The sequence below is a fragment of the Melozone crissalis genome, unplaced genomic scaffold (assembly GCF_028551555.1).
Source record: "Melozone crissalis strain CALT ecotype California unplaced genomic scaffold, PUWL_Pcris_2 ptg000017l_1, whole genome shotgun sequence".
In the NCBI taxonomy this organism is placed as follows: domain Eukaryota; kingdom Metazoa; phylum Chordata; class Aves; order Passeriformes; family Passerellidae; genus Melozone; species Melozone crissalis.
The window spans coordinates 9,415,705-9,443,007 of record NW_026535795.1 but is presented as its reverse complement, the minus strand read 5'-3'; the positions used below and the strand labels follow the sequence as shown (position 1 = coordinate 9,443,007).

Sequence of the window (27,303 nt, the reverse complement as noted above, 5' to 3'; positions counted from 1 at the left end):
CCGGGCACGGCGCGGTGCGCACCGGCCCCCGCTGTCCCAACTGCTCCCCGCACGGAGCTGAACCGGCCCGGCGGCGCGGGGCTCCGCTGGAACCGGAGGGCGATGAGTCCGGTCGGTCCGCGGTCTCCATCAGCGCTGTCAAGAGCCGCGGGCGGTCGGGCCGGGCAGCCCTGCACGGTGTCCGAGGCGGCGGGCCCGGCAGGGATGGTTGGGTGGCTGGAAGCCCCCGGCCCCTTCCCTTTCCCGACCGCTGTCCCCGGGCGGCTGGGGCTGTCCCATCCGGTGAGGGACGGAGGCTGCTGTGGGGGGCTCAGGGGACCAGCCACGGGGTAAGCCGGACCCCAGAGCTGCTCTCTGCCCCCCCGGCATTCCCCAAAATGGAGAGGTGCTTGGGGTGCCCAGACTGCTGCACCCCAAGGCTTTCACAGCATCACTTCCAGCCTGCTGTGAGCAGGTCAGGAATCAAACCGAGCACCAACTATTTCCTTTAAAAAAAGTGTGTCTTGGATAGATCTTATCTTGAAATCAGACACCAGCTTTGGACAAAAGATAAAAGATTTTCCAGTTGCCTAAATGTGCACATTATCTCACTTTTCCTGGATTTGGAGCTGATGGTCAGGCTCTGCTCACAGTTACATTGATGTAAATATATCACTTATCTAAAGCTATTGGCTTTAGACTGTGTGTCCTGGCTGGATTGTCAGGAGTTGGGACACAAAAGCTGAGGGCTCTCAGTTCAGAGACTTCATTTTTCAGGACCATGTTTTGCTCAGGGCTCTCAGCTCTCCCAGTTTGAGGATATTGCTGGATTTCTCTGCAAGCCCTGGCTGTTGGAGCCACACAACTGTGTGGGAATTGCAGCTTTCTGGGGTTTTTTTATTAAGTAAGCTTAAACTCTTTGTGTTTACAGAAGAAATGTGAACTTCCAACAGGTCAGAAACTAGGAGCCAAATCAGCAGAGCATGTTTTTAAACCAGAATGGATGGTTTCAACCAGTTCTGCTGCTATAATTCAGCTTTTTCAATGCTTGTGATTGGGGACTGAGGATGGCATTTCCTCCTCTTCAGGCAAAATGGCTTTCCCACCCACTCCATCACATGCCAGCCCAGTCTGACTTGATCTTTCTGGGAATGGGAATAAAAAACAAAACCAACAATGCTGTTTTCCTGTTGTGTTCCTGACTTCAGGGCTGGTATCCAGAACAGCTGGACTGTCAGGAGTTGTCCCTGTGCCTGAGGGAGTAGGACACCTGAGCCTTGCTCCCCATGGCTTTCACAGGACGGGAATTTGACCCCATCCAGCTGTGCTGACTTAGTGTTTCTGCCTCTCCTCTCATCCTGTTTTGCTGAATCACTCCTTTCACAAGCCTCTGGAGCTCTTTGTTGATCCAGGAAAGGAAATGGGAGCCCCAGCCCAGTCAGCTGAGGGTCAGGAAGCTCTGCCAACCTTCCTGAAGCTCCCTCTCCTCTTGAAATGCTGATTCTCCCTGCTGGGAGAAGGGGCCATGATAATGAGAAAGCCCTTTCACATCCCAGTGTCTGGCAGGGATTCCCTGGAGGGCCTCAGCAGAGGAATGTCAGTCAGGGATGAAAACCCTGCCAGCAGCAGGCAGCTGCTCCTGGGAGCTGCCTGCCACAAGGACCTTGGGCTTGATGGGTTGATTGACTGCTGTCAACCAGCCCCACGGCTCTGGCCATCCCCCACCAGACCCTGCAGCATCCTGCTCAGTGCACAGCATTCAGGAAAAGGCATCCTTACAGCTGTGCTTCAGCCTGCCTGGATTTTGCCAGCATCTCAGGAAACCCCCTGAGCCATCACTCAGAACAGCCATGGCACAGCTGGGATCTGCTGCAGGGGCACGGGGGCACAAGCAAAGGCTGGTGTGTCAGGAACCAGGAGTACACATTGGTGGGGAAAACCAGCTGGACAAGGAGCCTTGGAGTTAAGTGATGGGGTCTGTACTACTGCAGGGTGCCCAAGTGTCAGGAGCTCACCCCTGTGTCCAGAGAGTGGGGGCTTGGAGGCACAGCAAGGCTGAGCTCCCTGCTTGCTCCTGCTGGCATTTTGTTCCCTCTCCATGTTCATCTATGGATGCATTCAGCTGGCTCAGGAAGAAATGGTGTCCTGTGCTCAGACGTCCTTTGTTGCATGCTGCAGCAATTTTTTACCAGTTACCATGCATTTGCAGTCCCCCCAGTTAGCAAGCATCTGCATTGAAATCTGCATTGAAATCTGTCCTTGCTTTTGTGTTCCAGCCCTGGGGTTTGTGTTACACCCTCAGGGCTTGCAGGATGGAACCCCCTGCCCTGGGTGAGACCCGCTCCAGTGGCATCAGTCTAAGGACAACACCTGAAATGTCACACCCAAGGTGTCTTGATGGAGGTTCCAGCAGATTCCTCCCCTGCTGGGTAGAAGTGCCCAGTGACCTGGCCATGGGCTGTGGGGTTTGGTGGCAGCTGCCTGCCCTGCAGTGCCAGCCCACCCTCCTCAGGGACTGCAGCCATGCTGGGCCATCCACAATAGCTGCTTTCAGTCCAATTTCACTGAGGGGCAGAGCTCTCAGAAGACTAAGCAGCTGGAAAATAAGCTTCATTCCTCAGCAGATTTGCCACAGCCTTCATGAAAGTTCCCGTGTTGGGACTGGGATCTTGTGCCCAGGCCATGCTTGGCACTGGACGGGCACAGGGGAGATGTCTGTGCCTCCAGTTGCCATCAGCATGGCTGAGGAAAGTGAGGCACTGGGTGTTAAGAGGGTTTTCCTGGAAATGAGCTGTGGCATTTCTGCAGATCAACCCATCATCTGGGACCAACAAGTTTTGGATCCTTCTTCTCAGGGTCTAAAGATGTCCTAAGCAGCCACCCTCAATGTTTGGTGCTTCCCTGACCTCACAGCACAATGTCAGCTCCATGAGTGCTGTGTTGGAGAGGTTCTGTCCCTAAAGTGCCACCACTCAATCCCCATCGCTGCAAAACCCAGCAGAGAGGCTGCTGAGGAATCACCAGCACAGAAGTCAGGAAAATACAGGACAAAGCCCACACCGGCCACATCCCTGCCCTGGAATTATAGTATGGTGAGAGTCAGTGCACTTTTTGGGGGGTTCTCAGTTTCTCACCTGAATCCACCCAGCTATTCCCACATCACTTCCCCACTGTTCTCCTGAGATCTGGAGACCATCAATTTTCTTAAAGTGTCTGGTTTATGTGCTCTCCTTTCACCATGCCCTCTTTTCCCATCCCTACGGAGACAGCGCAGGGCAGAGCAGCCCTGGGGTTTGGCCACCCTTGATGTCTCACTAAGGCTTCACCGTGTCCTTGTGAGATGGTGAGTTGGAGAAGGAAGGGTCTGCATGGGCACACGGCAGCTGTGCCCGGGGCTGTTTGTTGGCCGAGCCCCGGGTGCCGGTGCCAGCGCAGAGCCGGGCGGCCGCGGCCCTCAGAGGCCCGGCGGGAGGCAGCGTGTGCGGCCCGGGGCTGCTGGGGGACGGGGCCGGGGCTGCTCGGAGACCGGCCCTCCCCTCGCTCAGGTGGGAGGAAGGAAGCAGGAGGGAGAGGAGGAGCTGAGGGTGAGTGCTGCTGCCGGCACAGAGCAAGCCCGGGGTTCAGTTTTGCCCCGAAGTCGAGGAGGTGCTGAGGCTCAGCCCAGGTAATGGAGAAGGCCCTGCTGTTTTGCAGTGTGTGATGGATGGGAGAGCAGCTCTGGGTGTGGATGTGCTGCTGGCAGGGTGGCCCAGGAGCAAAGCACACTGGTGTTTACAAAGCACCTGGCTTATTTTGGGCGGCTCTTTGGGTCTGGAGGTTAATATGGGTTGTTGGCAGGGGAGGACTGTCCCTTTCATCTCCACAAGAGCTGCATGGCGGAGGGCTGTGGTCCTGGCAGGTCTGGGGGCTGAGGGCTGGAGATGCCTCATTCCTCTAGAGGGTTTGCTGATTGAATATGACTTGAAGACCATTTCTCTTGCCCTGTCTGCCTATTAATATCTCTCCAGACTATAACGTACCCTTCACCTCCATGACGGGCCTGCTCCATCCATGATGGGGCCAAGGCCTGCAGGGTAAAGCCTCTTTCTCTCCATTCCCTGCCTTCCTCCAGTTGTCCCAGGTAAGACCCACAGGGAATTAAATTCACTGAGCTGAAAACTGTGCCAGAGCCATGCAGACTCCAGCAATGAGATGCTTGGGGAGAGGGCAGCTGCCCATTGAGACAAAGGGGGACAGTGGCTCTGCAGAGGGGACATGGTGGCACTTGCTTTGCTGTGTGGCTGCAGTGTTGTGTTGAGCTCTTGCACCCTGCATTCACCATGGAGGTGGTGCTCAGTGCATCACATCTGGGGATAATTTCCAAGCCCCCACCCCAAATCATATGGGATTTCTCTGCCCAGGACTTTCCCTATGCACTTTTCAGGCCTGTGTCAGTGTATATCTCAACTGGAAGATCATAAGTGCTGTCTAGGGAGCATCAGGGTCAGTCTGATCATTCCTCATCTCCAAAACTGCCCCCATGTACAGAGAGGAGCTGTCTCCCCTTTGTTGCCAGGCCCTGTGGCACGGCAGGGAAAGCAGCTGGATGGCTGCCTGCCCTGGCAGCAGTGCTGGGAAAGCTGGGCTCAGCAGGTTGGTGAGAGGCCCCGTGATCCGAGCCCTGCTCACAGCAGAGCTGATGGAGCCACCGAAGCTTCGGGAGCTGGCTAGCACTTCCCTGCTGTCATCCTCCAGAGATGATCTGGGATTTGGGCTTACTTCTGGCTGCAAGGGAGAGGTGGGGGACAGGGCATGGAGCAGGAACCACATCTGCCTGCTCAGACTGCCTTCCAGGAGGGATGTCTGGGAATGGGACAGGGCTGAGCTTATGCAAAACGGATCAGAGAGGCTGGATACCTGCTGGGGCAGAGGGCTTGTTGCGTGGCAGATGCTTGTCATCATCCCTTTGGGTAAGGAACCAACTCCCCCCAGCTGCCCTTTGAGTTGAGTGTGCACTGGGTGCTGTGCTGAGAGTTCCTGGGGACACCACATCATCCCCTGGCTGTGCTGCCCAGCACGGGAGTTCTGGCTTGTACAGGAGCCATGTCTGGCCAATTCTGCAATGCCTAAGTGGGATGCCTTTTCTTCTGAGTGGGAAATGTTAGGTTTAGACTTTATTGGAGGTGAGTGTGTGGTGAATGGAGCAGCTTGGACTTCCCACCTCTCTGCCATGAGTTGTTTGGGAATTTTATAAGGACAGAGCAGGACAGGAGGTCTCCTGCCAGCCCAATTCTTGTTTGAATGGGATGTTGACAGCTTGACTGTGTGGTGTTGCTGTGAGGTTGTATTTGCCCTCTCAAGGAGGAAATGTGATGGTGTATCCCAATGGCAAGGACGTCTCTCCTCCAAGCTGGATGCAGTAACTCATGCTCTGGCTTCTGTCCTGTTTTCTGGTGCTCACAGAGGCCATGGCTGATCTTAATCAAAGCCCTCAGGTGTTTGCCTCAGTTCTCTAGAGGCTTGGCCGCCCCCAAGATGGGGCTGTGTTGCAGCCATGACATGACTCTCCTGCACTAAACTCACATTGCCTTTAGTTGCTGCACTTCTCTTCTCCTACATGGGTCTGGTTGTGTCTCTCCCTTGCAGTCTCAAACCATGAACTATGTGGGGCACCTGGCTGAGAGCGTCCTTGTCACGGTGAAGAGTCTGTACCATGACCTGAACCCCGCCACGCTGTCGGGCTGCATCGATGTCATTGTGGTGAGGCAGCCAGATAACTCCTTCAAGTGCTCCCCGTTTCACGTGCGCTTCGGGAAGCTGGGGGTGCTGCGCTCCAAGGAGAAGGTGGTAAGTGCCCCATAACCCTGGGGCTATGCTTCCTTCCCAGTGTCTCCAGACCCAGGATTTTCTATAACCCACGGGTTTATGGGAAGACTTTCTTTGAGGGAAATGCGAGCCCACTGACAGGGTTGCCAAGTTTTGGAGGGGGATGCCCCCAAATGGAGCCCATCCATTTCCAGGGTGGAATGTGCTCTCCAGGAAAATTGGGAGAGGTCCCTTGCCTCTCCCAACAGGCTGTGTGGCTGTCAGCCCTGTGAGCAACTTCAACCCATTCCCTCCATCTGGAAGTGCCCCTGTGCTCCAGTGGATGAGGGGGTTCAGATGGACAGGCTGCTTCTGTCCCTTGCTAGGTTGACATTGAAATCAATGGAGAGCCTGTGGACCTGCACATGAAGCTGGGAGACAATGGAGAGGCCTTCTTTGTCGAGGAGTTAGAGGAACATGAGGTTGGTTACGAGGAGGTGCTGCATGTCTGTGTCCTGGTGTGACTCCCTGGAAGTGCAGTGTTGAGTTAAAATGACCAGGTTTGGAATGCTACTCTTCCTCAGAGTGACTCCATTGTCCCATCTGATGTTTTCTGTGTCTGGAAAGGTTCCTGATCAAAGGACCTTGCAACCCATGTGGTGGAGCACCCTGGAGGAGTATTAGACCAAATATCTGCATCCCAGACTGGTCTCCATCAATGGGCATGGCTGCTGGCCAGACAGGTGGATATCTTGGAGCTTGGCCTCTCAGGGGATCTTGTGGCAGTGATGAGAATGAGACAGATGCTGTGGCAGGCTGCCTGCTCCAATGGGAAATGGGATGAGACTAGTTGTGGCTTCCAGAAATCCTGGCAGCTCTTCTCTTAGGCATACTTGTGGTCTCTGCTGGCTTGGGCTGGGTTTGGAAGTAGTAAAGGGCTCTGGAGTCAAATCCCATTTGCAACCTTGGTAACTCTGGTCTTGTGGTGCCATCTTCTGCCTGTCTCTCCTGGCCCATGTTAAGGATGTCTTTAGCTTGTGGCTGGATCACCCTAATATTCTTTTGTTCACATGTTGTAGGTACAAATCCTTTCCTTTTAGGCCAGGCCACAAAGCCACCCCTGAGCCGAGGGCTCGGTGGTGTTGGCTGTGCTGTTCCATGGTATGCTCCATAAAGAGCACGGAGCTGCTAGGCTGAAAAAGAGTGTGCTGGAGGGAGCTGATGTGCTCTGCCCCATCCCTGTTCCAGAGCAACATCCCCTTCTTCCTCTGCACGTCCCCCATCTGCAAGGAGCGGTGCATGACAGGCACTGCTCAGCCCTCCCAGGGGCTGGGGGTCTCCAGCACTGGAGTGATCCTGCGAAGGAGGAGGCGACGCAGGAGAAGGCCCAGGAAGAGGGAGGTGTTGGACACAGATTCTGACAGTGATGAGGCCAAAAAAGAGCTGCTAGTCCCAAGGTGAGCTGCTTGGTCTGGGCTGGATGATGCAGTAGGTCAAGCCTGTGGGTTCATTTGATGATGGCCACCAGTACTGAAACAGGGGGAAGGTGTTTGCAAGCTGGAACCCAGTCTCCTGTGGAGTAGGAGGCCAGGGGGAATGGTGAAACTGAGTATTGCCAGCTTTCTGGACAGGAGGCTGCTGCATGAGAGTAGCACAAGTTCCCTCTCTTTCCTCCTTTGCAGTGATGCAACATGTTCATCCTTTTCTGATGTCCTTGAAGTAACTGGGTCGTTGCAGCCCCCAGAGACACACCCGTTCTCCGATGGGGAGCTGCTCCAAGCAGACAGGTAACGGGCAGAGCCAAGGTGTTCTGCTCAGCTCTGGTGACAGCAGGGCACATGCCCCATGGCAGGGAAGGAGGTATGGAAAAGTGACTTGGAGGTGTCAGGAGAGGACAGTTCTCCTAGCTTGATATGGTGTGGCTGGAGGAAAGCTCAGAGGCCACAGGGGACACTTGAGGCCGTGGTCACAGGTGGGAGAAGCCTGTGTGCACAGGGCTGTCTGCTGATGAGGTGCTCTGGGCAACTGCTGGCATAGCACTTTGCTTCCTTGGGCCTCAGCTTCCACAGATCTTGGTCCTTTAGGAGTGACAGTCTTATAAGGTAGAAGTGACTTTATGGGAAACCGGCATTACAGGGTTCTTGGCCCTAAATGTCCTTGCACTGATAGGACACCAAGGGGCTGCAGAGTAGGTGAGGCCCCACATCACCTTCTCTTCCTGCAGCTTCAAGCTGAGCCATCAGCCTGCTCACAAAAGTGATTCTGAGCTGGAAATCAAACCACAGGAAAGCTTTTCTCTAGGGGCTGAATCCCACATGAAGTGGATCTGGGGAAAGCTCCCTCAGGTAAGTCCCTGCTCTTGCTCTTTTGCTGGGAGCAGGTGTCCAAAAGACCTGCAGAAAGCAGAGGAGGCTGTGGCCAGGCAGCCTTAGAGAAGTTGTCCTCTTCTGTGTGATGCTTTGGGCAACTTTCCATCCTCAAACCTGTTCTTCTGCTTCCCTTGAGGTGAATAAATTGGTGCGAGTTCAACCAGCCAAGTCCACAAAGATCACTGCCGTGGATGGGACAACCCCTCTTGTTGCCACCTCTGAACATCCAGGAGGGGTTTCAAGCCCAGCAGAACCTCAAGACATGCCCCATTCCTTGCCTGTGTCTGCAACTGAGCCAACACTTACACCCCAGGCTGAAAACAGTGTCTGCAGGCTGAAGGACGTCCTTCGTGCTATCAGGGCAAAGACATTTTTGGGGGCCTCCTCAGTCCCACAAGAGCAGCAGAAGGAAGATGTGAATGCTGTGCCAGATGTGGAGCACTTTGAGGGAGCCACTGCTCCAAGGCAGGCAGGCTCAGAAGGCCCTGCATCCCAGCTGGAGAGGCAGAGGAGGCAAGGTGAGAGGGTGACTGGTGCTCCTTGAAGTGGTGTTTGAGCCTGCAGATGTGTCTGACTCAGATGAGCCCCTGGGTTGTCCCTTCAGTGTAATTCCATGACTTCCAGGTGTGGTGTGCTTGCTTTGCCTTCTCTGTGTGCTACCAGCTCCTTTGCTTTGAAGACACATGCCTTAGGTGTCCACCTTTCAGTGACCACCCAGCTCCCAGGAAGGCTTTCTTGCCTCATGTTCCCTGAAGTCCATCCTTCAATGTCTCTGCTTTTGCATTCTTAGAAGATTTTTCAGCAGTACAGGCCATACCTTAATTTCAAGTGTCACACAGCACCTGGCCTGACTTGTGTCTTCATCCTGAGCTTGCCAAGTCAGGGAAAATCATAGAGAAGCATTTCTGTGGCCTCCTTCACATTGTATTTAAAGATCATGCTAGTGCGAGTGTCTCAAGACACTTCTGTTGCTGTTGACTTACAGCAGTTTTTCCAGTAGGGAAATGTCTGCCCTGTTTGTATGGTACATGGATGTGAGGAAAATGCTGTTAGCTTTCTCTATAGATGCTGGGGTGATTGGAAAGGTGATTCAACTAAACTCTCTCTCTTCTGTCCATGCATTGAGGATCCATCAAAAGAGCTTGTCACAAGGGCCCCAGAGCCATTTACCTGGAAGACTTCTCCGATCCCAACCACAAGCCAGTGGCTCTCTATTTGGCCGAGAGGTATGAGTTGCCCCAGCTGGCCAAGCTCAGACATTTTTGAGCAATTCCCCTGGCACAAAGCATGGAGGTATTGTTTAAAGCTATTCTCTGATGTCACCACCGTTTCCTCCCTTGCTGGCAGTGACACAGAGCAGAGTTTGAGTCCTGGGACAGACCCCAGGAACCCTGTGAGTATCGAGCTGCCATCCACCTCGACTGCCAGCAGCCCCATGGACTCTGACTCGATGCCCACAGTTGCCCTGTCACTGTGTGGGGGCCTCAGGGACAACACGCAGATCTCTCATGGTAGGTGGGAGGAGAGGGGCAATCTGCAGCCCTGAAATCCTTTCTATCCTCCAATGGCATGACACAGCCTCTGTCCCACCAGAGAAGTTCATGGAACACAGGATCTCCTACCAGCAGTTTGCTGAGAATCCAAGGCTCGTCAGTGACCCAAACCTGGTGATAATGATCAACAAGAAGTAAGTGCCCTACTCTTCCTGCTCCTTCATCCCACAATGGACAGCATGGCCCCTTTGTCCCTGTAGGAATGTGACTCCATCCCACAGCATGATTGTACAAAGTAGTTGTGGGACCTGGCCATGCTGCAGGATGGTGATGTACTCGTCCCTCTTGCTTTTTCCAGGTATTACAGCTGGGCAGTGGCTGGTCCCATAGTCCTGGCCCTGCAGGCTTTCCAGAAGAACATTCCTGAGGTCAGTGGTACAGCACATTTACTGGCTATGATTTTCAGCAGGGCCTGGGCTGAGAAATGACCTCCTCCCATGTTCTGCCATGTTCACAGAGCATCATTGATGAATTGGTGAAAGAGACGACGCCCAAGAAAGACAGGAGATATTGGTTCTGGAGGAGGAGAGAAAGCTCAACAGAGGAGGTATGTTTGCAGCAGTGGATATGACAACCATGTTCCCAGGGGACAGGCATCATTCTGCTGACTGGCCAGGGTGGGAGCAGGGTCCTGGGGATGGCCTGAGGTTGACTCTGAGGACATCCAGGACCTGATGAGGTGACTTCTTAAAGGTTGCTACCTGTCCCTTTTGGTCTGTTAATGCCTGAGCAGCAGAGCAGCACCTGGTAGTGCAGAAATGTGGACCTTGTAGTGGTGAGGCCTCGTGCTGTGTACCTGTCATGCCAGGTCCCTGGGCAGCACGTGTGCTTGCTGGTCTTCCTGCCCCACCACAGCATCAGGCTGTGCTTCCTCTTCCATCAGCAATGTCCCTGTGAAGGCAGGGACAGCAGTGATGCCTCTTTTGGCATTGCTCTTCCAACTGGAAGAAAAGCAGAGCAGCCCATGCTCTTGCTCTTAGCTCTGTGCAAGCACTGCTCAGCTGTAACAGAAACATCTCTGTTATCCAACACTGTGTTGAGCCCAAATCCAGAACACAGCCCCATACCTAAGTCACTGTGAAGAAAATGAACCAGAAGCAGCACACCCCTCTCTGCCTGCAGCAGCAGCAGCCGAGGCCAGGGATAGCCAGCCTGGGAGCACTGTGGCGTGACCTTGTTCAGCAGAGGTGAGTGCCTCCCTCCCAGGCCATCTTCTGGAGTCTGGATACTCCTGTTCTCCTGTGTGACTAATTATTCTTAAGTTTGCTTAATAAAAGAGGGTAGAAAGCTTTTTTAAGACTCTGATTGACCCTTTCTCTTCTTTGTGTAGGCAGGAGGAAAAGGAGTCACCCAGTGAGAATGAGCCCCAGCACCCTGGGGACACGTTGGCAGCGAAAGCTCCTGCTCAGAAATCTCTGCCAAACTTCAGGAAATCCCTGCGGCTCTCCTCTGAACAAATTGTATGTATTTATTCCTCCATCTTCACTGTCCATGTGTGTAGGGGTGAGACAACCCTTCAACAGGGATTTCTCTACTCCTGACCTCATGTTTTCATAGGACATCCAAATATTTTCCCTTGTCGGCCACCTTGTAGAGTCTTGAGACCTCTGGCCTGGGTGGGTGGCAGCCTGGCCTCTGGCAAGTCTTGTAGTGGTGTGAATTGGTGCTGGTGTAACACTTTTGGTGCCCCTCTGCCCCAGGGAAGGTTGAATCTGCAGGATGGCCCCAACGAGGTGGCATTCAGCGTGACAACTCGGTACCAGGGTACGTGCCGCTGTGAGGCCACCATCTACCTGTGGAACTGGAATGAAAAAGTGGTGATCTCAGACATTGATGGCACCATCACCAGGTAAAAGGCCTTTTTCCCACCCCAAAATCCTTGTTTTCCCCTGTTGGGGGAAAGTCTCCTTTAAAGGCTTGCATAAGCAGGCAGAAGGGAGCACAACCCCTTGTGGGGTGGGGGTGGATGCTCACCACGTTGGATGGCACTAACCCAGCCTCCTTTCCTTTGAGATCGGATGCTCTTGGATACATCTTGCCACAGCTGGGTAAAGATTGGACTCACCCTGGGATTGTTAAACTCTTCAACAAAATCCACCTGTAGGTATTGGATCAGCTGAGTTCAAGGGGAAGTAGGAAGCTGGTTGAGTCAGAGTCAGGGCTTCTTACTGACTGATGCAGGCCCAGATGGCTGCACTGTCTGCTCTCAGTGGTGGCTGATGCTGGCTGTGCTGCCTATGTGATGTTGTGGGGTGAAAGCAGAGGGTCCCCTGGGAGCAGATGCTGGGATTACCTTCCCTGGAAGGAGTGTGTGTGTCAGTGGAGGCTTTGCTGGGGAGATACAGCTGAACAGCAGAGGAGACAAGACCACCTAAGGTCACACCTGAGAGGGGGGGAACGGGGGTTCCCAGCACTGCAGTGCTGGTACCTCTCTGGGCACCCAGCGATCGCTTCCCACAACCCAGGGGACTCCTTGTGAGGGGTGTCACCAGCCGTGAGTCCCTGCAGAGCCTCTAGCTTGGTGCCTCGCCCCTGTGGCCACTGAGAGGCACTGTGGGCCCGTGGATGGCTCGTTGTGGCCCCGGGAGGAGCACGGGAGGGATGCACTCCGGGGATTGCAGGAACGGCATCTCGGCTGCCTCTGGCCACCGGGTACCACCTTTGCACAGGCATCTGCAAGGGCTGGGTACACCCTCCACAGCTGGCAGGCAGTGCTGTGGGATAAAAGTGCTGTGTGGGTGTGCTGAGCACCAATGGGGCTGTGCAGCTGGGCTGGGTGCGTGTGTGCCTGCTGGAACAAGCATGGAGGGTGGTGCAGGGGCTCCCAGTGTGAGGCAGGTGAGGATTGGGATGAGATGGGGTTTCCAGATAAGGGATTCATGTTCTTTGTGGAGCCACCTTGCTTACTGGAATAAGATTTGGTCTTAGGCCAGGTACTTGGCTACCTCTTCCCCTTTGGAGCAGGAGAATGCTTTGCCCAGGCCACAGCTCAGAGGGGCTCCCTGTGTTCTCTCTAGGAATGGCTACAAGTTCCTCTACTGCTCAGCCAGGGCTATTGGCATGGCCCACATCACCAAAGGCTACCTCAAATGGGTCAATGAGCAGGGCTGTGGCCTCCCCATGGGCCCCATGCTGCTTTCCCCCAGCAGCCTCTTGTCTGCCTTCCACAGGTACTGTCTTTTCCTGCACTTCCTCTGTCCCTGGGGACAGCACCCCCTTCCCCAGCTTGACCCTGAGAGTTGTCCTGGCCTTAAACTGCTCTGCCCTCCTTGGTGCACAATGCTGGGGGGCTGCCTGACCTTGCTGGAGCTTCACAGCACAAAACCTCTTGCTCTTCAAATGACTTCCCTGAGCCCCAGATAGCTTTGGGGCCCACAGTCCTGGCCAGCATTGCCACTGTGACCGTGTCTCTTGTGCTGCAGGGAGATGATTGAGAAGAACCCAGAGGTGTTCAAGATCCCTTGCTTGACAGACATCCGAAAACTGTTTGCTACAAAGTTCCCCTTCTACGCAGGCTTTGGGAACAGTCCCCATGTGAGTGGGTCTCTGGGTGTGCAGGGAGGGCTCAGGCTGGGTGCTGGTGCCTTCCTGCAGCTCTCACTCTGTGCTGGCCTTCCTTGGGCAGGATGTCCACACTTACAAGCAAGTGGGGCTGCCAGAGAGCCGCATATTCACAGTAAACCCCAAAGGAGAGCTGATCCAGGAGCTCACAAAAAACCAAAAGTCAACGTAAGCAAAGTGTTTATTCCTCTGCATCTTTGGGATGACCCAGCTTTGATGCAGAGAAGCATCAAACAAACACCCAATGACCTCAGTGTAACTTCTTTCTCACCCCCACAGGTATGAGCAGCTGTCAGAGCTGGTGGAGGTGTTCTTCCCTCCTGTGGGACGCAGGAGCAGCGCTGCTCTGGTGTCCCCAGAGTACAGGCACTGGAGATCTTCACTGCCTGATGATGACTGGGATAGCTCCTCCTAACCCCATCCCTGTGGAGACCTGACTCAGAGCTCTCCTGCATGTTCTTTGCTAGGACTAAATGCTCCAGGTGCACGTCACCCTCCCTGTTTGCTGCTTGGGCATTTTGCACTTGTAATAGAGGTATTGACACCCCTTAGCAGGAAGCCAAAGGGGGTAAGAGGGAGTTCTGACTCTACAAAAAGTCCAGTTGCTAAACACAAATTCCTGAAAGCTGGGTCTCTTCTGCTGTTTGTAGCTCCTCTAAAGCCCAGCTCTTTTTTAAAGCTGGTGGTTGTTCACTGTTGTATTTATTGATGAGCCTCTGCCATAGCTATTACTACCTTTGGTATGACCAGTGTTCCCAGACAGTCCAGCTACTTGCAGTTTGATAGCTGAAACTGCCCACCAACTTGTAAAGGTTGATGGAAGATGTTGGGGTTTTGAGTGTTCTGAACAAAAACCAATAATAAACAGTGCCTTAATCAAGGTTGTCTCTTGCCTGCTTTAGCCCTGTGCATAGAAGTGGGAGCCAGGCTCCAAGTCCTTTCTAAAATGTGATTTGGCTTATTCTTATTCAAGCATCCTACCAATTGAGTCCTGAGGGTGATGGGATGCACTTCTATCAAGACCAGGTTGCTAGGAGCCTCATCCAGCCTGGCCTTGGATGTTCCCAGGGATGGGGCATGCACAGCCTCTGTGCACAGCCTGGGCCTGTGCCTCACCACCCTTAGTAAAATACCAGTTTCCTTAGATACAACCTCCTGCAGCTGCAAGCCATTTTCTCTTCTCCTCCCACCACAGACCCTGTTGAACACTGTCCCCATCTTTCCTATGGGACCCTTCAAGTCCTGTACAGTTGCAGTGAGGCCCCTCCACGGCCCTCTCTTCTCCAGGCTGAGCATCCCCAACTCTCTCTTCATGGGAGGTTTTTAAAAGTTATTAAGTAAAACAAATGCAGAAGCACAGCTGGGCTCCTTCCTCCTGTCTGGCACCTACCTTCTCCTTCCCTGCCCGCTGTGTGTAAGGCATCCTGTCTGCCACTTCTGGAAGCCACACAAGTCATTTTCATCCTGGAAACCTCAGCAAGAAATACTTTATTTTTTTTCCTTTCCAGTACAAACAGTTTTTAAAATCTGAACAAATAGACATGGTTTTAAAAACAACAGAACACAGTCTTTTAACAGGATCAGTTATAAACTGCCTCAGAAAACTGCCCATACAAGCATAACCCCATGGGCAGCATTTCCTTACTTTGCAAGCAATTTTTTAAAAAAATGCCCAGTTTTGTACAAAGTTCCTTTCACTTTTTAAACATGAATAGCTGAGAACTGAAATAACAAACTGTCCATAGCTTCAAGTGACTAGTCAGGAATAGTCCAAACATAGCACCATTTTCTGGAAGGCCAGACTTCTTCATTGTCCTGGGTTTGTTATGGCCAGTCCTGGCTCCCTCTTTTCTGGGGAAGCTGTTCCTGTTCACCCACTCTAACCCCGGCTGGGGAAGGGGGAGCCTGGCCCTTGGCTTGGTTTTCTCTTTGGTTTTCTCCCTGGTATGAGGGGATGGAAAAGGGGCTTAGGCAGGATGCTCCCCCTGCAGGGTGAGGGCTCCCCTGGCCCATCGCAAAGTACTCATGGTTGCCTTGAGACTCCTTCCTTAGGCTGGAGGAAAAAATAAGTTTTGTTGTCTAAGAGCAGGTTTTGCAGGATGCCCAAAGGCAGCAGGAGATTGTTCTTCACATGGAGAAGTGTCTCAGCAGCTGGAGGGTAGCTCCAAATCAGCAAAGCCAGAGCAGTGAGAGTGAATTCTGGTGCTGTGAGCACCTGGCAGGGCTGGGCAAGTGGTGGGGAGGCCACATATCCTCTCTATGCTCCCACAGCTCGTGCTCCTCTGGCAGGGGAATGAGCTTTTACTGCCTCAGGGAAACATGGCTACTGCACTCAGAGATCCCTGTGGTCCTCCCTTAACTGGAAGCATGTTTAAGGGAGCTCACCCAGATTTTCTGGGGGTAAAAATGTGCCCAGATGCATCTCTGCTGGGAGCTGCTGCTGGTTTGTGCTAGGCAGAGCACAGAACTGCTCCTTCATGCAATCAAGGGGGGAATCATGGCGCAGAAGAGCAGGGACAGCCTAGTGAGGGTGACAGGCACTGTGTGACAGCCAAAGGCTGGCTGGTGTGGGAGGGTTCGTGAGCTCCAATGCTGAGAGAAAAGGATGTTTCTCTGCTATAAAGTGCTAGAGTTGCTTGGATGGAGGCTCTTTAATTTCCTCCTCATCCTAGTAATAAAGTCCCCATTGGCTGATCAGCAGAGGGTGCCCATGGTGGGCTCCTAGAGAGATGGATCTGTGTGCAATAGCTCTGCAGGACAAGGCTGGAGCTGCCTAGGAACATGGACAACGTTTTCCAGCCTGCCTATTTGTGGGAAACCAGAGCCAAGCTGGGTAAATGATGTGGGTTTTTCATTCTGAGCTGAGGACAGGCCTCCAGACAGGCTCTCACAAATGCCCTGCCTTGTTCCACGTTGGTGTTGGTCCCAGGGCTACTGGCATCCCAGAGGGATCAGAAGAGCTTGAGGAGGACGTGGGCTCCTGCTCCTCCCCTGCTGCACTCACACCCTGGAGCACCTGGAACTCTCCTGCCTGGGATGAGATGATGGAGTTCACAGCTTAAGCAATAAAACAGGAGAGAGCCACAGCTGGAGGACAGGACTGCTCTGTCCCAGCTTGGTCCCTGCAGAGACCTATGGACACAGATCTCCTCAGGGAAGACACGTTTTCCATAACCATCAGTCAGTCCCAGGTGTAACCAGAGAGCCCAGCAAGGTGGGATTGCAAAGCACAGCAACCCCCAGAACCATGGGGCTCTCTCCAAACACTGCTGCCACAGCTTTTAGCTGCTCAGTGTGGGTCTTTGGAATATGGCAAAGGACATGGGGGCAGCATTAGGAAACTGGAATCAGATGAGCACCATGACACAGGATTGTCCAAAAATATACATACACATACTATATATATATATATATATATATATATATATATGCATATGTGTTTTCCTAATGCACACCCTCATCTGCTCCATAAGGCATGTGCATCTGCATGGAGGAGGGAGCATTATAAATGGATTTACCATACACAAGGAGGGCTGCCATCTCAGAGAAGGGAAGCCAGTTCCCAGAGGGACGTGTGAATACGTGTGTTCTTTGAAATCTACAATTCCTGTGGTGAGTTTTGTTCCCTGCAAGGAGCCCTGGCTCTGCTCAGTCTCTGGATTAAGATGCAGGTGGTCTTTAGGTCAGAGAAACTATGCCTCAGCTGATAACTACAGGGTTTTAGTCTTCAAGAAATGATAAATCCACAAAAATAAAGTGAAAAAAAAATGTTTCTGCCTCCAGCTTACTTTCGAATTGTCCTTCTGGGGTCATCAGCCCAGGAGCCAAAGCAACACCCCCAGCCAGGAGACAGTGACACTGCTGTGCCAGGGTCAGGACAGTTGCTGAGCATCAGGAAGGGAGCACCACCATGATGGAGTTAAGGAGAAGTGGGGCCAACAAGATTAAAGGGAAAAAAAATGTAGCAGCTTTTCATAAAAAAATTATCCCAAGAACCGTTGTCACATTGGAGTGAGTCTGTGTGATATAATTTAATCCTGTCCTTCACAGCAGGAGAAGGAAGGCACATGGCATGGCAGTGTGGCTAATGCTGCCTCCTCTCCGCCTTCTCCTCCAGGTGCCCGACCTGCTCTGCCAGCTCAGAGACCTTGGCTTGGCAGTCGAGCAAGTTGTCCTTCAGTCCTGTTATTTCCTGAGAGTGGGCAGCCAGTGTCCCGTTCACGTGGTCCATGTAGTCCCACAGGCTGCCCGTGTGTTTCTCCAGTTCCTCCCTGATGCCGTCCAGGCTGCCGGGGATGGCGCCCAGCCTGCCGCAGGCGCTCTCCACCCGCGCCACCCGCTCGTCGAAGCGAGACACCTCCTGCTGCAGGCCGTGGGCCACGCTCTTGCAGGAGCTCAGGTCGCTCACAATCCTGGCTTTGAGTCGCTCCAGGTCCCCCTTGAGGTTCAGGACGCGGCGGTTGCTGAAGAAAAGCTGGGAACCTTGGTCGTTGACCTTCTCCTGGATGGAGTGGACCTCGTCCTCAATCTTCCGCTCGTGCTCATCTAGTGAGGAGTTGACATGCGTCACGGTGTCTGAGTACTGGGAGACGGAGTCCTTGAGCCCCGTCAGAGACTTGCTCACAGTGTTCAGGTTGATCTTCAGCAAGGTGATCTCCCCTTGCAAAGCCCCCGATGCTTCCTCCTCGATGCGCCGCTGGATCTCCAGGATGGTGGCGTTCAGCTTGCGCAGGAGGTCATAATTGCTGTCCATGCGGAGCAGCAGGTCCTGGTTCTTGTTCTGGCAGTCCTCGATCTCTGTCCGAAAGGTCTCCACGTCTTTGGAGGCAGAGGTGCAGCCCAGGGAGCAGGTGGTCTCCAGGGTGATGAGGCGATTCTGCAACGCCTCCAGTGTCTCATCTGTCCTTTTCCTCATGCTGGCAAGCTCCCCTTCCAGCACAGGCACCACTGCTCCATCCATGCCCATGGGAGAACTGACATTGTTCAGCTCCCCCACGATGGTCATGAATCTGTCCTCCAGGGTCTGCATTTTGTCTTCAAAGGCAGTCCTCATGCCATCCACCTCTGCCACCACTGTGCCTTTCATGCTGTCCTCTATACCAGAGCAGCAGCTCCCCGTTTCCCTCTCTGTGGCATTGAGCCTGGCTTCCAGGTCCTCAAAGCGCCCTTCAAAGAGGTTCCCTAGGGTGACAGTGGAGATTTCTCCATCCAGGCGTGAGTGCAGGTTCTTCTGGGACTCGGAGATGCTGTGAAGGCCTTTCTCAAGGATGTTCATGCGATCAGTGAGGTAGTCCAGGTTGCTGCAGCAGCTTTCCACCACCGTCAGCCCTTGGATCTGGGTCTCCAGTTGAGAGATCTCTTTCTTGATCTCCAGCTCCTTTCCATCCAGCGTCTGCTGCAGCCGCAGGTTGGCGGCTTTCTCCTCCTCGCACTGCTGCCGCACCTCTTGGATGCGGAAATCACACGTGGTCTGGATCTTGCCCAGCTTCTTCTCAAAGCCATCCAGCAGCTCCCCACGCAGGCTGCTCAGCCTGGTGTCCACGTACTCCTCCAGCAGGTCGATGGAGGTGAGGGGCGAGGGCCGGGCGGATTCCAGCAGGTGCTTGATCTGCCCGTCGTGGTCCAGGACCATGCCCCGCACCTCGTGCAGCAGATCCGCCTTGGTCTTCAGCACGTCGCTCACCTCGGTCACTTTGGTCAGGATGTCCCCTACGGGAGGGTACGTGGCCATGTCGGCTTTGTCTGCCACGTCCACCAGCCCGTCGGGAATGATGCCGAAACCCACGGAGGAGTCCGGCGTGCCCGGGCTGTTCATCAGGGAGCCGATCATCTTGGTGGTGTCCTCCTGGATGGCCAGGCGCAGGCGGTCCCCCAGCCCGCTCACCAAGGCGTGCAGGCTGTCGTAGGACTGGGAGAGGCGCCTCACCTCCTCCTCCAGCCGGTCCAGGCGGTCCCCAAAGAGGCCAGGCAGCTTCCTGCCTGCACGGGGAAAGAAAGAGATGTCTCAGACATATTTTATGAAAAATCCTTGTGCCACGATCTTTTCTCCTGAGAAGCTGAGAAGCTTCAGCCTCTCCATGTTTTGCTGCTTTGGAATGTGATTTGGAGAATTGTTTACCCAGCATGTGAAATTCTTTTTACTTGATGACCAATGACAGCCACCTGTGTCCAGGCTGTGATTTTATTATCATAAAAATATAATAAAATTACAAGATTTTATTATTGTTCCTTGCCTTTCCTTGCTTGCCTTCTGATGAAATCCTTTCTTCTATTCTTTTAGTGTCATTTTAATATAACATTTTCTTTTAATATAATATATATAATAAAAATAATAAATCAGCCTTCTGAAACATGGAGTCAAGATTCTCATCTCTTCCCTCATCCTGGCACCCCTGCAAACACCACCACATTTGGTGAGCCCTGAGTGAGGAACTTTACCACAAATAGAGAGGGCACAGTGAGGGCTGGTGCTCCTTTAACTTCCCTCCCTCAAGTCCTTTCCCATAATAACCTTGTGTCCTGCCCTCTGTTATTCTCATTTCAGCAAAATCTCAGCCCACATCTCTCATTAAGCTATTGGGAAACCCTCTTTCCTCTTGGGATCCAGCTCTCTGTCCCAAGTTCAACACCAGGTGATGATAACAGCCCAGGAGAGCTTCATCTTGAGATGCCCCCTATCAACCCCACAATTAATGGGAAAATGCTCTAAATCAATGAGGAAAGGCAATTTTGAAGATGCACGTTTTGAAAGAAACAAGATTTTAAAAGCAAGGGGTCCTCAAAGCAATCAAATGTCAGGTCTCTGATGGAAAATGTCACCCACTGAATTTTTGCCAGATTCATGCCCTGAACCTGGAGGTTTGAGCACATGACACCGGTGTGATGACCTGGAGACATGAAGCAGGAGCAAGATCTCACCATATTGATTCTTCTTTGGTCCTGGAAACAGGTCAGGGTGGCTTTTGGGGTAGGGAGGAAGCCTGGGCATTGGAAACATCTTCTGGCCAGGGGGCATTTTGGGGCTGGGGTGCTGGGGCAGGAGGCCAGGCTGGTCTGTGGGGCTGTCATGGCACCCTTCTCCCATGAAGCCTGGGCAGCACCTCCAGGACAGCTCTGTCACTGTCTTGTACCCAATCTTGTACTTGGGCCTGAAGAAGGTGCGGTACCTTGCAGGAGAGGGGAGGGAGAGAGAGAGAAGACAGGTTAGAGAAGCAACCTCAGCATCCATCAATAGAGCAGGGTCATGGTCCTGCTGGGTGTGGGAGATCTGGGCATGTGGGGAACCTGGCTGAAACCCTTGTGCTGCACCTGCAGACCATGGCCCATCTTCTCCAAGAGCTCTTGCTGCACCACAGCTCACTGCAGCATTACAGAGGGGTTTTGGTGAGTATTTTCTAACCTGGGACACTGTGGTTATTTAGAACTGCAGCTCTAAGTGTATTGCTGCAGTCCCTGGCCTGATAGGTGACCACTGTGACACTGTTTGGCAACTTCTGGCCAGCAGAGCACAAGATGAAATGATGGAACTGATTTCAAAAGCCCTGCAAGCTCACATCACTTCCAAGAGGGAAGTGGACTGCTTGTAAAAGTGGTTTGCATTTTGAATTGACCTACAGAATTTCCTAGTGTGATCAAAAAAATTCTCTTCTCCACTGTAATCCTGTCTGGAAGCCCCCATGAGGGTTGAAATATCTTTGGAAAGGTGTTTTCTCTCTGTGTGGGGGGCATCAGCTTGCTGGGAGGCCTAGAGGGGCTTGGGCTGGCCTGGTGAGGGTGTCCAGGGTGATGCTGTGATGTGCACAGAGGGATGGCTCCTTACCCTGCCTCCTGCCCCAGCTGGGGGGCCCTGGGAGTGTCTCCATCACAAATTTGGTGATACAGCATTGATCCTCCCATACCCAGCACACAAGGTACAAGCCCACCTCACAGCTTCCCCCTCAGCTCTCGCTCTGGATGGGGTCCCACCAGCCTTGGGGGAGGATTCAGCTGCTCCTGCTTCCCTCCGAGGCAGCAGTGATGAACACAGCACTTTCCTTACCACCTCCAAACACCAATGCTTTAAGCCTGCCTTTTGGAAATAGCCAATCTGAATTTACCAGGGCCTGAAAATCCTGAAGTTTGCTGTTTTGCAGCACACACCATGAGCATCTTGTTCTTCTCCAGCATGTTCAGCAGAAGGTCTTGGAGGAGCAGCACAGCCATCCATGCTGCAGAGGGGCTGCAGAAGGCACCAATCCATCAGTCAGGGCAGCACATGGGGCTGAGTCCCTGCCATCCATGTCCTTGTCCAAATTCAGTGTCCCCGGCCCAGGCTGCAGCCCTGGCAGTGCTGCTCCCACACAATTCCCAGTGAGATACAGCCACCTCCATACACACCACAGGGCAGGGGCATAAACCAAACCCAAAGCCTCTGCTCCTTGAATCTCTTCAAAATTTCTCAACATTAATTTCCCAAAGGGACAGCTTCAAAACAAGCTCTTCTGGATACTCCTCTTCACAGATGCTGCTGAGTTTCAATGATCTTTGCTCCTGTTGTAGTGTGTAGAAACCTGCCTGGATGTACCACAGGAGATTGCTGCTCCAGCCAATGTCAGGGGGTGAAGAAAGGAGGGGGGTGGCATCCACAAGGCAGAGCAGCTTCTCTGTGCCATCCCAGCACCTTCCCTGTGCCATCCCAGCACCTTCTCTGTGCCATCCCAGCCTCTGCAAAGGAGCCCAAAGCCTTGGGCACCTCCAAATCTTCCCACCCCTGCTCCAAACAGCAGCAAGGGGAAGTATCTGCAGCCAGCTGCACAAACATTCACTGATGGCCCCAGCATGTGGAAAATCCATCCTTCCCTTTTGTCCATGGATGCAGCATCTGAGGCTCTGCAGGAAATTCAGCTGTGGGTCCATCTGCTCTCAGAAAACCCCACGGTTTTGTTTGAAGGAGACAAACAGAGGGCATCATGGAGATGGAAGAGGCTTTGGAGATCTCCTCCATGGGTACCAGCAGCTGCAGGATGTCCTGAAGTCCCTAAATGCTGCTAAAACCCTTGTGATGGGAAAAGCAAGTGAGTGGGTGGGTCCAGCTGCCCATCTCTGCCAGGAGAGGATCAGAGGACTGTGGCATCACTGGGGCATGGAGAGTCCCAGCCAGCTGCCACAGGATGGGTTCTAGGCTCTGACCAAAACTTCTCTCATCCCAGTTCTCCTCTGTGCTCAGCTCTGCTCTTCCTCCAGCCTGGGGAGGATGCAGGAGAGCTTTTCCCCATGGGGCAGCATCCCTGGAGGGTGGTGAAGCACAAAGCCCCTGCATCACCACCAGCAGCTCCAGCTGTGGCACAGTGAAGTGTTTCCCTCCAGCACTGACCAGGTGGCAGGGCTTTGCAGGTATTTCCTGGAGCAAGAAGCACTGAGCCATCCCCAGCCACAGGCTGCATTTTCTCATCCTCTCAGCCAGGTTCTCCCTGAGCTGCCATCATTCTGCCACATTGCAGGTCTGTGACAAACTGCTCTCCTACACACCTGCACAGGCACCTCCCCACTTCTCATGGTTTACAGATTCATTGCTGAATCATTCAATATCCTGAGTTTGAGGGGACCCTTAAGGATCTTTGTGCTCAGCAACTGCACAGAACACCCCTAAAAATCACACCATGAGCCTGAGAACATTGTCCAAATTCTCCTTCCACTCTGTCAGGCTCAGTGCCATGATCACCTTCCCTGGGGAGCCTTTCCAGTGCTCAGCTGCCATCTGGATGAAAACCTTTTCCTGATATCCAATCTAAACCTCCCCTGACAGTTTCTGAGGAGGGATAGAGCTCCCTCTCCCTCCTGACAGAGATCCCACCTTGCCTCGTCCCAACACCACTGCCCTGCCACTGCCTGCAGTGTCCAGGAAAAGCCCTTCAGCCCCTTTCACTGCCCTCTGGAAAGGTGGCACAGGGTCTCAGGAGATGAATCTCTTTGGGAGGGGAAGGGAGCCATGGCCCAGTGTGCCCCATACTCACAGCACTTTCCCTGGGCACTTGGGTCCCCAGCTGCACTTGTGGTACTCAGCCTTGACGTAGCTCTCGGCCCCGTCCTGCAGCGTGCACGTCACGTTGCGCTGCACCACGTAGGCACAGAAACTCCTGGGGGACACAGAGAGAGACACTGTCACCCCCCTGCCCAGCAGACAGCAGTGCCTGCACTGCCAGAGAAGTTTGGGAGCGGGAGATGGAAGGAGCCCCCCAGCTTGGGTAGATGCTGGGGAGGGGAATCACAGCCATGCTGCAGGAGCGTGGTTCCTGTCACTGTCACAGCCATGCTGTCACCAGTGCTGGTGCTGTCCCCAGAGCTGGGCTGTGCTCAGCACAGCATGGACTGTGTGGTGAGACAGCTGTGAGGACAATCAGAATCCCAGCAGCAGCATTGTAGGAATAGGATCCCAGAAACAGCTCCAGCAGTGCCTGGCAGGGGTGGTCTGTCCTGCTGCAGCTCCTGGAGTGCTGCCAGTGCAGGGCCAAGCCAAAAGCCTTCAGCCCTTGCTGTGGGTGCCACAGACAGGGCACAGGGAGGAGATGCTGCTCTGTAGGGCTGCAGCATCGTGGGTCCCTCCATCATGGAGGCAGGGACACAGAGCAGATCTGTGATGGAGAAACCCCCTCAGATCCCTGGGACAGTGAGCACACAGAGCCTCCTCCCTCCTGCCATCCCCCTGAGTGGGTGCCACAGGTACAGCCAGCTTTCCTGAGCCAAGCAGCACAGCCAGGCGCTGAGGGAAGCTGGCTGGGAGGAAGGCAGCGTGTGGGAAGGATGCAGGATGCTGTAGGACAGATGGAGGCCCAGGCTGCTCCAGCTGAAGGCAGGGCTGCCGGCAAGAGCAGATGGGCTTGGTCCATAGGGGCAGAGGCAGCAGGGACGTGTGGGGAGGCAGGGATTAAGGGCAGGGGGCTGTGGCAGACGGCAGAGCGGGAGGAGAGCAGGGCACAGGCCCAGGGAGCAGAGCAGGGCTGAGGCAGGGGGTCAGGGATGAGCAGATGGGCCAGCGCAGGCTGCAGGTGCAGGGAGGTGCTCAGTGAGGCGGGGGGACGTGGCTGCCCCTGTGCCAGCTGGGGGCTTGCTGTGCATGGGTGGGGAACACCCTCTGTCTTCACCTGTTTGCATCAGTGCTTGTCGCTCCTTCATTGATCTTTCCCCACGCAGGGCGAGCCAGAGTGCTGCTGCTCTGGCCCCTGAGTGTGACATGGGGGTGCTGGGGGAGGGCTGTGCACACCCACCCTGTGCGTTCACACACACACACACTCTCACTCACTCAAACAGGAGACACCTCAGCCCTTCTTACCAAACCCTTCTGCTCCACCCTGACAGTCACAGCCCCTTTCCTGTACCTCCACCTGCCAGAAGTGTCTCAACATCATCCAGATCACCACAGCAAGCCCATGAGAGTTACCTTTTTATTCCTTGTGAATCAGAAAATATTATTTAACAGATAGGTTTCTTTGTAATATTTTGTAACACTGAAACACAAGGCAGATATTTGGTCATATACAAATATATATTTTTTTAATAGAGAAAAGTTTTTGTATTAATTTTGGATCTAATTTTACAAGAGAGTACTGCTTGTACTGTCAAGTCTCCAGTCCAAAGTCAGTTAATATTCAACTCTACATAAAGCAGATATCCTATTTTAACTAATATAGAGTGTACGACCTGAGGCCCTGCAGCTCGTTTCTGTGCTCAGCCCCCAGGCTGCTCTCCACAGGCCATGTGATGGCCATGCCAGGGAGCTCTGGCTGCATCCCAGCCTGTGAAAAGGCAGCTGAGCTGCAGCAGCCCCAGCTGCCTCCCAGGGCCCCCATGCAACAGCCCCCCAGGGCAGGAGCTCTCTCTGTGAAGCAGCAAGGTGTGAGCAGCATCACCTCCCTCCCTCTGCTCCCTTCCAGCAGGGATCCCCTGATCCCACAGCCCAGCACACCCCACTTGCTGCCCCCAGGAGCTGCAGCAGCACATCCACCCCAGCCCCTCTCTGATCCCCTGGGATGGGCACACCAATCCCGTCTGGGACTGGCATTTCCAGCCTGCCCAGACCTGAGCAGCTGTGCCCTGGCAAGGGGCTGCCAGGCTCAGAGCATGAGCAGGGCCCTGTGCTGCTCCCTGCTCCCCCACAAGTGAGTAACTCATCCGTGCACAGGACCACAGGAGAAGGAAGGGCAGACACTTCTCTCAGCTGCAGGCAAGAGAGCTCATGTGTGTATGTGGAAATTTAGGGTCACCATCTATCCATAAATCCAGGACCTGCTTACAAACAGCACCAGCTGCCTCTAAGTTAGCCAGTAGCCAATGCAAGCAGATCTACAAACCACTAATAAACCCTGCCTACCTGTGACTGCTCAGGCTAGCATAGTTCTGGCTCACTCTCCCTCTCAGAACCCCTTCCCTTCTCACACACCTGTGGCAAGCAGTTTATAGCTCCAGCCTGATGTTTTCAGAGTGAGCAGCTGGAAAATGTTATGGGTTTTTGAAAGCTCTCACTGGCACTGCCAGTATTGTTCATCCCTTGGGTTACTTTATTCATTTCAGCTTGTTCGTAACCCCACATCCTCCCTCTTTCAAAGGAGCCCGGCAGAAACTGCCCTAGCAAACAAGCAGAGAGGGAAGCAACACCCCCCTCTCCGCCCCCAGTCTAACAGCTCTTATGCAACTGAACGGAAAAAGTCTACAGTTTGTGTAAAACCCACATTCCTCACTGCCTGAGCTTTCCAGGTTTCTTGAAAACGTATTTTAAACTCCAGCATGTATGTCTTTTACAAGCTATTCCCTCCAAACCAAGCTGTTTCCACACGCAGATCGGTGCACTGCCCGCACATCACCACCCGCCGATGTCACACAGAGCGGGTACCTGCATAACAGCACACCGCAACACCTGCACCTACCCCAAAACCCCAAAACCACAAACGGGCAGCCCCATCCCCACCTCCCCAGCCCCGTCCCGCACCGCCCGCAGCCCGCTCGTTCCCTCCTGGAAATACAACTCCCGGAGCCTCCTCTAGATGGAGGGGGGCACTGACACATTCAGCCAGCCCTCGCTCGGTACCTGGCGGAGGATACGGAGCAAGGGATGCCGCGGCGGTACCCAGGGACTCCCGCCCGGCCAGGGATGCCCGCGGGCGAGCCCTGAAGGTGGCACCGGGGTTTGGGTCCTCGCGGCAGCCCGTGCCCCGGGGATGCTGCCCGGAGAGCGGCCGGGGCCCCGTGAGGGATGCCCGAACGGAGCCCCGGCTCGGTGCTGGGCACGGCGGCTCCCGGTGCCCGATGGCCGCGCTCTGTTCCCGGTAAGGGATGCCCGAACGGAGCCCCGGCTCGGTGCTGGGCACAGCGGCTCCCGGTGCCCGCGCTCTGTTCCCGGTAAGGGATGCCCGAACGGAGCTCGGCGCCGGGCACGGCAGCTCCCGGTGCCCTCCGGACGGGTTCCGCGGCCGCTGTCGCTTACTTGTGCTTGCCCACGGGCTTGCCGAGCTGCGGGCTGGAGCCGGCCGTGTAGAGGCTGTACCGGCCGCCGAAGGGCAGCGGGGCGGCGGGCGGGTAGAAGGCTCCCTTGGCGTCGGCGAGGGCCAGCAGCGTCCCCAGCGAGAGGCAGGCGAGCAGCGCTCCGCGGCGGCGCCGCATGGTCCCGGCCCAGTGGAGCGGGATGGGACGGGATGGAACGGGATTGGGATGGGATGGAATGGGGCGGGACTGGGGGGCCCCGCCGGGACAGCGCTGCGGAGGGCACCGAGCGCCGCCCGCTGCGCCCTGCCCAGCCCCTGCCCTGCCGGTCGCTGTCCCCAGCCCTGCCGGCCCTGCCCGGCGGCACACGCCGCTCCGCCGCCCGCCCGGCCCCTTTTGTAGCGCGGCGGCGGGGGCGGGCCGCGCTCCTCCTCCCTCCCGCCCGCCCACAGCCACCGACCCCGGCCCGCGGGCGGGGACACAAAGCGGAGCCCCCCGACCCCCATTGTCCCCTCCGTGCAGCCCCCGCAGCGGTGCTGCAGCTCCCGGTGAGCGCTGCCCACCCCGGGGCTCGCACCCTGTCCCGGCCCTCTCTTGTCCCCTTG

General features: G+C 54.5%; 2 protein-coding genes across 2 annotated transcripts; one reads left to right on the top strand and one right to left on the bottom strand.

Moving 5' to 3' along the window:
* The first annotated feature begins 4,817 nt into the window (after nt 1-4,817).
* On the top strand, nt 4,818-13,661 carry LPIN3 (lipin 3). The gene is made up of 20 exons (XM_054274600.1): nt 4,818-4,928; nt 5,605-5,805; nt 6,150-6,245; nt 7,012-7,220; nt 7,446-7,550; nt 7,988-8,108; nt 8,269-8,650; nt 9,259-9,358; nt 9,480-9,643; nt 9,726-9,819; nt 9,984-10,053; nt 10,143-10,232; nt 10,808-10,872; nt 11,016-11,145; nt 11,386-11,534; nt 11,699-11,785; nt 12,703-12,855; nt 13,108-13,219; nt 13,311-13,414; nt 13,526-13,661. The coding sequence occupies exons 1-20, from the start codon at nt 4,818-4,820 to the stop codon at nt 13,659-13,661; spliced, it is 2,679 nt and encodes an 892-aa protein (XP_054130575.1).
* Nucleotides 13,662-17,330: 3,669 nt separating this feature from the next.
* On the bottom strand, nt 17,331-26,878 carry EMILIN3 (elastin microfibril interfacer 3). Its single transcript, XM_054274707.1, has 4 exons — nt 26,703-26,878; nt 23,239-23,361; nt 20,165-20,412; nt 17,331-19,225 (listed from the first exon to the last, which is right to left on the bottom strand). The coding sequence occupies exons 1-4, from the start codon at nt 26,876-26,878 to the stop codon at nt 17,331-17,333; spliced, it is 2,442 nt and encodes an 813-aa protein (XP_054130682.1).
* Between the last annotated feature and the right edge of the window lie 425 nt (nt 26,879-27,303).

Bases quoted from the DNA above. Each gene is read 5' to 3' on its own strand.
- EMILIN3 (XM_054274707.1), bottom strand. From the start codon at position 26,878: ATGCGGCGCCGCCGCGGAGCGCTGCTCGCCTGCCTCTCGCTGGGGACG. The intron at 23,362-26,702 runs GTAAGCGACAGC...TGTGTCCCCCAG, and splicing joins AAGCCCGTGGGCAAGCACAA to GAGTTTCTGTGCCTACGTGG. The intron at 19,226-20,164 runs GTGAGATCTTGC...TTCCCCGTGCAG, and splicing joins ACCAAAGAAGAATCAATATG to GCAGGAAGCTGCCTGGCCTC.
- LPIN3 (XM_054274600.1), top strand. From the start codon at position 4,818: ATGTCTGGGAATGGGACAGGGCTGAGCTTATGCAAAACGGATCAGAGA. The intron at 9,820-9,983 runs GTAAGTGCCCTA...TGCTTTTTCCAG, and splicing joins GTGATAATGATCAACAAGAA to GTATTACAGCTGGGCAGTGG. The intron at 10,873-11,015 runs GTGAGTGCCTCC...TTCTTTGTGTAG, and splicing joins CGTGACCTTGTTCAGCAGAG to GCAGGAGGAAAAGGAGTCAC.